We start from the raw sequence: 10,208 nt of genomic DNA on the forward strand, positions 1-10,208 counted from the left end.
CTCTGCGTACTTGCTGGTGGCAGCTCCTGTGGAACACCGAGCCTCTTTGGGAGCCAATCCAGATGAGATCTTCAGACCCCCATCCTGCCTCCAACACAAGCAGGTAGTCACCTACATGACCCCGGCTCATCAGTGTCAGCACCATGCACTGCAGGCCCTGCCGAGCCCCACAAAGGCTGGGCTGGCATCTGGGAAATGACAATGTCCAACTCAGAGTGTGTGCGCCAAGGTTTATTGTATCTACTGGGGAGCCCGGGCTCACTTCCAAGCAGAGGGCTAAGAGCATTTGGACGGGAGGCAAGGCCACCAGACGCTGACAGGCCTGGCACTGTGGAGACAGCGGTGCTTCCACTTTAAGCACAGCCTGCTCACCACCCCTTGCCTTTAAGACTCCTAAAGAGGTGGGCTGTCATCTCCATAAACAGAGGCTCCCAGAGGTTTTCAGACTTGTCTGTCATCTCCATCTCCCGGAGCTGGAGACCAGGCGCCTGCTGCCCCACCTTACCCAGCCTCAGGGACCACATGTCCAGAAGTCAGCCTGCCCTCACCCTGGCAGCCCCTGGTGCCTCCAGGGAACTGGGACTATAGTTTGGAGTGAACAAATTCTATCAAGGTCTTCAACTGCTCCTCCAGGTACTGCTCGTCTCCGTGGTTCTCGATGATCCAGTCAAAGCCTTCAAAGTTATCCAAGTCACACTCTGACTCGGCGTCATCCACTCCTGTGGAGGAGATGGGGCAGGTCAGGCCCCAGCCCTCTGGACAAACACTGGGCATCAAGCCTGCTGGCTTCAGAAGGAACCACCCTCCCCTGACCTCCCCTCTGCCAGGATGGGGCAGGGCTTCTCCCAGGCCAGCAGTACGGCCCCACCCTTGAAACACCAGCTACCTGGTTCAATGGCCCCATTAAACCCCCAGACTGTCCCGCTGACTTAACTCTTCACCTCACGACTGCGGGCAGACTGAGTGATCTAAATCCACCGGCAACCTAAAAGGGGGGTGTCTTTTCATTTTCTGTGAAGCTGGTTGTATCAATTTCTATCCCTAAATCTCCAGTTCAATCCTCTCGGAAAGCAGCATATGCCAATCTCATGTAGCAAGGTATTGTCATGACACAGTAAGAAAGTGGGCAGAGGGCACTTAGCCCAGGGCTGGCTTGGGTGGGTACCTGCGAGATGAGTGGCCATTAGGAGAGGGCAGGCACCTGGGTCTGAACTCCCCAAGTCAAAGAGAACTAGGGCAGGAAAGAGGCCTGAGCTATGTCTCTGAGTGACCATGAAACAGGTCTGGACTGGCACGACTAAAGTTGCCAAGCAGAGCTTCCCACTTGCCACCTATTAATCAAAATGAAATGAGGGCTGTCGGGCCTACCCTCTGGCCTGCTGTTAGCACACCCACCCTTAGGTGGAAAGCTGAAGGACCAGTGGGGTCGGTCCAAGGCAGACCTCCACAAGTCCACTGGCCTAGTGAAAACAGCCCAAGTGAGGGGCCCAGGCCACAGCCTCAGGGAACCTCTACCCCAAGGGACACCTTCCCCAACCCCACTTTCTGACCTGGAGGCGCTCCTGAGCCCCGGCCTTGGGTTCCCTTTTATAACCCCTCTCTCACTGCCCCGAGCCTGCCAGCAAGCGCGGAAGACCTGCTGCACGGAAATGGGTGGCCTGGTTTGCAGAGGGTGTGGCCGACCTATATGCCAGTCTTGGGGGCAAAGGTTGTGAGCAACACACCTGGCGTGAACACCCAGCCCCGCTGCCGTCGGCTCTGCTCTGAGGCCACCACTCGGACCAACTGTGTCACAGCACCATAGGCCTCTCGAAACCACTTGATGTCGGACACCCTCCGTGTGTCACTCACCAGCTGCGAGGAAGGAACACAGACATGTGGCCAACAGGTTATGGTGCAAGGCACAGTGCAGGGGATGATGGGGAGAGGAAGGAGGACCCAGCATCCCTCTGAAGAGCGGGCACGGGACTGGGCAGGGGCACTGCAGAATCCAGACAAGTGTAGCCCCATCCCCCGGGTCAACAGAGACCGCCCTCTCCTCTGAGCAGAACCCCCCTCCGCATCAATGCAGGCCACAGTCCCCTCTGCCCACACACTCTGCCAGGGACAGACTGGTGACCTGCGGGGCTGGGACCATCACTGCTCTGGAGGAGAGCCCTCGGGCCTTCACGTCAGATTCACATACTCATCTGGCAGATGAGCAACTGAGACCAGAAACAAACTCTAACCACTAATTTAATTTTAGGCAGTCCCTCTCCCTAAGCCATTCAAAGTCTCCCTTCCCATCATTCTAATAAAACCCAAAGCTCTCACCCCAATTTACAAGATCGACCACCTACTTCCCAGCATCTTCCCTTCATTCACCCCACGGCAGCCACTGATCTGTGGCGGTTACTCAAATACGCCAACCACCTCTCCCTCTCAGGGCCTTTGCACATACTGCCTGCCTCTGCCTGGACAAGCACAAGGTAGTCCCCTTCTGCTCAAGTGACACCCCAAAGAGGTTTCCCCACCAGTCTACCTCTCGTCCTACCCCCGCGATCCTGACAGCCTGTATTTTCCTCTGAGCACTAAGTACGCTTAAAATCATCACTCTGTATTACTTTGGTCATCTGTCTTGTCTGTCTGCCCCCTAGAGAGAACTCCATAAGGGAAAGGCGCTGACCCCGGGCATGTGTCCCGTCTGACACCCGAGCACACGGGACACAGGTTCACCGATGAAGGGACCAGTGAATAAACAGGCCAGCTCTTCTCATCCATGCTGTTGACATGTTCATTCTCCCAGCTGCTGAAAAAAATTCCACAGCAAGCACCTGCTGTGTGCTGGGCCCTGGGGACAGAGTGTTGAGCTGAACAGAGCTGGTGCTTGCCCTGGGGCACCGTACGGTCTGACGGGACAGACAGCAGCTTCCCCGAGACCGAGCAACCCCGGTCCTCATCAACTCACATCTCCACCTTGACACGTCCGAATCAGGGCCTCTGCTTTTCTCATCAGCCTAATCCTCCCACTCCGTCCCTGTCTCAGAAAACAACAAGTCTACTAGTCCAACCGCTACATACTGTTTCTTGTCCTCATGCCCCTAGCCAGTGCACCAGCAAATCCTATGGACTCTGGCTTCAAAACCAGTGCAGAATCAAGCCCTGTCTCCACTCGCCAACCCCTCAGAGCAGAGCCGCAGCCCCCCCAGTCAGGGAAGCATCCTCTACTGGCCTGTCTGCTCCCAGGCCACCTTCCACCAGCAGCCAAGTCAGCCCTTTCGACCTTAGATTGGCTTGTTTCTTCTCTGCCCGAACCTTCAAGGGTCCTCATCCAACTCAGCAGAATCCAGACTCTTCCAAGGAAACTGCAGCAGCTGACCACACTCCTACCCAAACCCCACACCCATACAACCCCTGGATCTGCCGCAGACATGCCAGGGACCTTCCGCGCAGGTCCTTTCTACTCCCTGCTCCCTTTCTGGAAAGCTCCTTCCCCACATATCCATTCGGTTCACTGCCATACTTCTTCCTCAGGCCCTGCTCCGACATCGTCCTATCAGGAAGCCTTTCCCTATCATACCTAATAAAGCAGCAACCCAACCCCAGCCTTCCTCAGACCCTTGGGCAACTTCACTTTGCTCCTTCATGTTTACCTCCTCTGACATAGTCTATATTTATTGAGCGTCCGAGTCCCTCCACCCCCAGCTATAACATAAGCTCCCAGGCACTCTGCATTTTTGCAATGGTCTATTCCAGTACCTGGAACCAGGCCTGGGTCAAGCAGCTAACACGGCTGCCAAAGTGAATGAGGCACCAAAAGGGAAGATGCCAGGGAGCACCAGCTAAGACATGGGGACCAGAGGCTTCCCTGCAAAAGTGCCCTATAAGCTGAGCTAGGGCACTTTCGCCCACCAGGTGAAGAGAGAAAGAAAGGGCAATCCAGGCAGGCCGAGCACCTAGGCAGAGGCGCCCATTCCAAAAGGAGCTTATATGGGTAGCAGAACGTAGGTCATTCAAGACCCAAAAGTTTGTTAAGAATTTTGATTTTGTTCATGAAAACAATGCGACATGGTTTTGTAAACAAAGGAGTGACCCCGCTTGGTGTCTGTTTTTAAAACCTCATCCTGTCTGTGGTGTGGGGGATGGATCAAAGGGACCAAGAATCAACGGTGGGGCCAGAGTGGGGTTGCTGCAATTGTCCAGATGACACAGTGGCGGATGGCTCCAGGCGGTGGCAGTAGAGACAGAGAGAAAGCAACACATCTGACATCTACAGTGTGTGGGGAAGGCAGAGGGCTAGGGATGTGGGTTTTCTTAATGCTGCCAGAGCCGGCTTACCCAGATGGGCTGAGAAACATCTTTCACGATCTTCCTGCAGAAGAAGCCCGGGTCAGCCTGGCGCATCTCCTCCCCCCAGCGGATCATGTCCTTCCGATAGTTCTCCTTGTAGGCACTGGCATCCAGGAGTCTCTGCAAGTTCAAGCCGTGCTCCTGTCCAGAGCACATCATTATGGCTATGCCACTGGCCTCTCGACCTCGCTAGCCTCCCCTGAGACAGGTCCATCCCTCCCCCAGGGCCCATGAACAGATGAATGCGGTTTCCCCAGGACAGAGACCTGCAGAAGAGAGCCCTGAAAACCAAGAAATCCCAAAATGGCAGGTGGAAGAAAGGTCTCAAGATAATCCAGAAATGGTTTCAGTTTGTCTTTAAAATATGCGATGTGGTTTTCTCTTTTGCAACAGTATTACCTTCCCAATTATTTCTGGCTTAAACTAATCCTGAAATTAGTTTGTATCCTCTGAGTACAGGCTTAGCCTTTAACTACAGTGGGAAATCTGAGAACATTGCATTCCATGTCCTCCCACGACCCCTTCTGACACTGTCTGCCCCTCTGCAAGCCCAAGAGACTTGACTTTCCTGTCTCTCTCTTCTCCCCACCTTGCCCCCTTTCAGGCCCAAATTCCTCACACCTTTGCAGGAGCACCACTCCACTTGGCTCCAGGCCCTACTGGAGCTCTCCACACCGAGGCAGAAGGGCTACTATGCTGACCATGTGGGACACTTTCCAAACCCGACCTTTCCTTCTCCGGGGACTAACAAGGAGAAGGGTCCATCCAGGGACCCAGTTCATGTCCCGCCTCCCTCCGAGCTCACTACAGGAAGGCCTTCCCTCCTCAGACTGTTTCCTTCCCTCTTCAGACTGTTTCTCCACCTGTGAACTGCAATGTCACCTCCTCACATCCCTCCTCCAAGGTGAGGCCAGAAGCCATCTCCTACTTATAAACTGGTTTCCCATGCAGCCCTTGCCACAGGGGAAGAGGGGCCACCAGGAACATCATGGTCTGCTGTGTCCAGCATTATCTCCCACTGTGATTTAAGAAATCAATGCATTAATTTTGGACTTGTTTTGGAATAGAAGTGGGAGAGGGGGGCTTGTAAAGGTTAGGACAGGCAGGTCTTTCCGTCCCCCACTAAGGTTTTAAAAAGACCAACTCTTTCCCATCACCACCCCTGCCTGGATAACAGGTCTGCAGCAGGGATGATTTGGGAACTCTGGAAGGCCAGTGGCAACTCAGACCCAAGAGTTCTTCAAAGGTGCCCGGGTTCTGTTGGGGAAGCTGAGTGTCTCCCACAAATCACAGTTGCTCCCAAAATGTCTACTGGATAAAGGAATTTCTGCATCTGGTTTCACTTAGGAAAGTTCCCACTAAAAAATGTGAAAACCAAGGTCCCTGTGATCCCCAGGATCCCCAACACTGCTGTCTACAAATGGCAGTGGGAGACTACTCAAAGGAACAGAAGGTACAAAGGAATGTCCCGTGAAGACGGCTGTCACATGGAAGTAGGGCATGAATTCTTAAGTGGCCCCAGAAAGCTAGGGGTTAAAGCGCAGCACTATGAAGCTACCCGCAGCCACTGCAGCTTGAGTTCGATCCCTGGCCAGGGAGGTGACCCACATGACGCAGCAGACCTCTCCTGACCCACCTGCTGCTCCCCTCAGCAGTGCATTTCACTCGATCTGCTTATTCTGCTCCCCACTCTGTCTCTGGTGAATCCTCTCACCCTGCACCTCTGGCCTGTACCCCAGTTCTTATATCCATAAATAAAAATAAATTTAAAAAAGAAAAGAGAGCTAGACTCAAGCCAACTGACCAAAAGGCCATTACCAGATGCCCAGAAGGGTGCACCTGGTGGTCAAGGACAGAAACACAGGGGACAAGGACATTTCACTGTGTGGGAAGCTGATGTCACTGCCCAGGCTCCCTCCCTGACATCTAAATTTCCAAGAGTTCCCACTTATTTTGTAAATCCAAGTTTAGCAATTCTGTTTGTTTTTTTTTTTAATCTACATGGCTCAAAATTCAAAAGATACGTATTCATTCACTGTAAAAACTCTCCCTCTGTGGTCCCCCAGCCAGGTCCTCTCCTGGCAGCGCCCACGGCAGGCTCCCAGGTATAGTGGACCCTCGAACAACATGGGTTTGAACCCTGTGGATCCGCTTCAACACCGATGTTTTTTAGTAACTATACTGGAAAATGTTTTGGAGATTTTTGAGAATTTGAAAAAACTCTCAAACTATGTGGCCTAGAATGTCAAAAAAAATAAGAAAAGGTCAGTTGTCATAAATGCATAAAATAATGTAGCTATGTATGTAGATGACAGTCTCTTTTATCACAAACTATGATAAAAGAGCGTAAGTGTAATCATTGAAATACTGTGTGTCATAAAAATGTTCAGGCCACACCATGAAGCAACCCCACTGCTGCTGCTTGATTATCAACACATGAGTCATTATACCTGTAAATAAATAAACATGAATTTCTTTTTCATGGTTATCTTTTCATTTTTGATGTCTACTGTTAGTAATACCTATAGCATGTCTCATATAAGAAGATATCGATGTAGGTACTGACATATCTCATCTTGTTAACAATGTAAACTTTCAGCATCACTAAATACAGTACAGTGCTAGAGATGGATGTTCTCTTCCTTAAGGTTTTCTTTTTTTAATATTTATTGTTACTTACCTAACAACTGCATTCAAGAACTGGGGTGTAGTTCAGAGATACCTGGGGGGTGAGAGGATTCACCAGAGACAGAGCGGGGAGCAGAACGGGAAGATCTACTGAAATACACTGCTGAGGGAAACGGGGCAAGACAGGAGAGGTCTGCTGCGCCATGTGGGTCACCTCCCAGGCCAGGCATCAAATTATTCTACATCTTGCCCTTTTCACTTAACACCGTATCTTAACAACTAAATTTCTAAGGGGGGAAGAATAAGGTTGTGGCAGGCGAGCTGAGCCAGGGAGAGGGGAGTGATGCGCGTCATCCTTTCTGAATAAGGGGGCAGGTTTAGGCCCTACACTAATCCAAGGGTGTTGGAGCAGCCGCTCACATCTACAGGCGTTCCTGAACATACTTTCTTGAACATGCCCTGGGAGGTGACCTGGAGTGAGGGAGGCCAGAGGGGAAATAGCTGAAGCTAAAAATGCTCCCCAAATGTCTACCCACCAAAACCAGAAACTGCTGGCAGACAGCAGGGGCCCTGCTCGTGACTCGCATGACACCCACAGCAACCAAACCCCAGGAGCTGGCTCCTTTCACCCACTAGATGCCATAGAGCTGTCACCTACCTGAGCAAATTGCTCCTTGAGTGGACCAGAGAGACGCAGGGTGGCACAGACATCACTTCCAAGTCTGTGGAATGGGGAGAACCAAATCCGGTTAACTGACCACCTCTGGAGTCCAGAGGGTTGAAGCCCCATTTATGCTACGCTTATCTACGTAACTCTGTCGCCCCTCAACTTCCCTGGCCCTATTTTCTCATCTATAAAGTGGAGATAACTGTTTCTGTTTGACTCCCACAGGATTATTATGAAACTTGAATGTGAAAGAGTCCTGAGACTATCAGGTAAAACAAGTAAAATTTTAATTATGGCTGAACATTCCTGCCTGGCAATATCCTAGCTGGATTACTGCTGGGACTGAGCAAATTCTCTCACTGCCAGGACATCTCAGTCTCCTCACTTGGTCATCACAAAAGAAGTCAACCATTCATTCAACAGTTCAATTCGCTCAACCATTTCTTGGGTATTACATTTGAGTCAAGGTGATAGAAATATGAGTACGAAACAGGATTCCTGCCCTGACCTTGAGATGTTCAGAGATTCACCTCAACACTGACATGGTAAGGTAGGTGTCCTTATTTCCCTGATTTAGAGGAGGAAACAGGTTTTGTGAGGAGAACTGACTCAATCAAAGCAACATTGCAAGTCATGAAGTCAGCAGTGGGAACACAAAGTAACAGCCAACACTTAGTTCCCATGCCTTACAGATGCCAGGAACTCTCCTCAACCCTTCACATACATGGTCTTATTCAATCCTTATAATCACCCCATTATTATCCCTGTCTCACAGATGACAAAAGTGAAACAGAATAGATAAGAACTGTGTATAAGATCACACAGCAGTGGTGAGTCAGGACTTGAATTCCATTACTTTTAAAACCAGAGTCTGAGCTCCTGACCATTGTTCTCTGGGAGTGAGGAGAACAGTTTAGGGAAAGATGGTAGAAGATATGTGGTGATGAAAGATTGAGGTGGTCCCCTCCACCCTGGGTTGCCCCGCAGCCTCTTTGAACCTGAAAGCAACCTCCAGGCACCGCTACTGCCCTGGCCTTCAAAAGGAAAAGAGACCTACCCCCCCCCCTTTTCCCTTCCCAAAGTTCTGCTCTCCTGGCCCAGGCCCCAACAAAATGCTGAGTGAAAGTGAAAGGTATTATTTGGGAAGATGAGTGGTAATTCAGAGGAATCCATTTAGTCACACTAAAGCTGAATCTGAATCCTGGATCTGCCTGCCACTGACTTTGTGACCCTGGCAAGTCTGTGTTTGTTTGTTTGTTTGTTTGTTTGTTTGTTTGTTTGTTTGTTTGTTTGAACTTGCCAGATGCTCCGTTTCTTCATCTGTGAAGTAGAGACTGAGTAGCAATACCACACAGTAGCAAACAAAGAGGTCTGCAGGATGAAATGAAATAACCTACATGCTCAGTGCTCTGCATACAGTAAAGGGGGTTCAATAAACCCCTGCTCTTAGGTGGTGTGCTGGGCAACCATCTGTTACAAGTCAGCCACGACTGGGTGGGATCTCAGAGAATCTTTCATCCGTGTTTCCGTCTCCCTGTCCTGAGGTCTAGGAATGGCCGTAGAGGAAAATGCCTCCGTGTAACTGCCAGCACTTCTTGGAGAGAGAGATCTACGCGTCTGGAGCCGTAGCAGCACAATTCTTTGTGGTGGGCATGTGGAAATCCCGCCTGATGTGGTACCAGGTGGCAATCCCCGGCCCCCCCGCCACCCAGGACCCCTCCGCCCCGCAGTCCGAAGACCCCGCCTCCAAAGCTCAGCCCGTCGCCGCCCCAGCCAACCCCCCGTCACGTGACGCGGGGATCTCCTCCGCCGTCACCCCGTTCCCCCTCCTTTCCGCCCCTCGGACACCTGCTCTGTAGCGTGTCGGTCACAAAGTCCTTCCCGGATTTCCTCTTCCCGCTGAACAGCAGCACGAGCCTCGGGGAGCCTCCTATCGGGGCCATGGTCGTCCTTTCGGGAAGCCCCAGAGCCGACACTTAAGTCCATCTCTGAAGTCAGGCCACCCCGCGCAAAACGGAAGAGGCCACTAAGTGGGGCGCCCCTACGAGGGCCCGCCCCGCTCTTCGTGGCTGTGCAGGGACGGCCGGCCCCCGCGCGTGCTCGCGTGCATCTTACGGAATGGCTGAAGAAATGAAAAGCAGAGGGAAAGAAAGTGACTTTCCAGGACAGCCTTTACCCCTAAAGAAGTACCCCTCCTGGACTGCTTTGGAACAGCCCGGACCCGCCCAAAACTCGACGTCACGGACCCGCCTGCTTAGCTGACAGCGCTAGGGTCGAATTGGACGCGACTGTTTCCCTCTTACCCGATGACGTCTTAAAATTGCCGGGCAACTTCACATTGCCTTCCACACCTGCAGCTTACGAAACTGGTGAAGAAGCTTGCAAAAATGCTTTCTTACTTGTACATTTAAAAAAAAAAAATGCAGGTGCTAAAGAAAATCCTCATTGGCCCCCCAGTGAAAATGGGTCTTTTCTAGAGATGGAAGGAGGCAATGACACCAGAGGGTTGTGTCCAGTGATAATGGCCGGACTTGGTCCAGTACCAGCTGTTTAATGTTTAACCGGTGTTAAAGTGGAGAGGGGC

General features: G+C 51.6%; 1 protein-coding gene across 1 annotated transcript; it reads right to left on the reverse strand.

Moving 5' to 3' along the window:
- Positions 1-216: 216 nt before the first annotated feature.
- Positions 217-9,808, reverse strand: PMVK (phosphomevalonate kinase). The gene is made up of 5 exons (XM_004693774.2): positions 9,473-9,808; positions 7,616-7,679; positions 4,318-4,470; positions 1,725-1,854; positions 217-719 (listed from the first exon to the last, which is right to left on the reverse strand). The coding sequence occupies exons 1-5, from the start codon at positions 9,565-9,567 to the stop codon at positions 583-585; spliced, it is 579 nt and encodes a 192-aa protein (XP_004693831.1). The 5' UTR covers positions 9,568-9,808; the 3' UTR covers positions 217-582.
- Positions 9,809-10,208: the final 400 nt, after the last annotated feature.

The sequence above is a fragment of the Condylura cristata genome, unplaced genomic scaffold (assembly GCF_000260355.1).
Source record: "Condylura cristata isolate star-nosed mole 26May11 unplaced genomic scaffold, ConCri1.0 scaffold00040, whole genome shotgun sequence".
Classification (NCBI taxonomy): domain Eukaryota; kingdom Metazoa; phylum Chordata; class Mammalia; order Eulipotyphla; family Talpidae; genus Condylura; species Condylura cristata.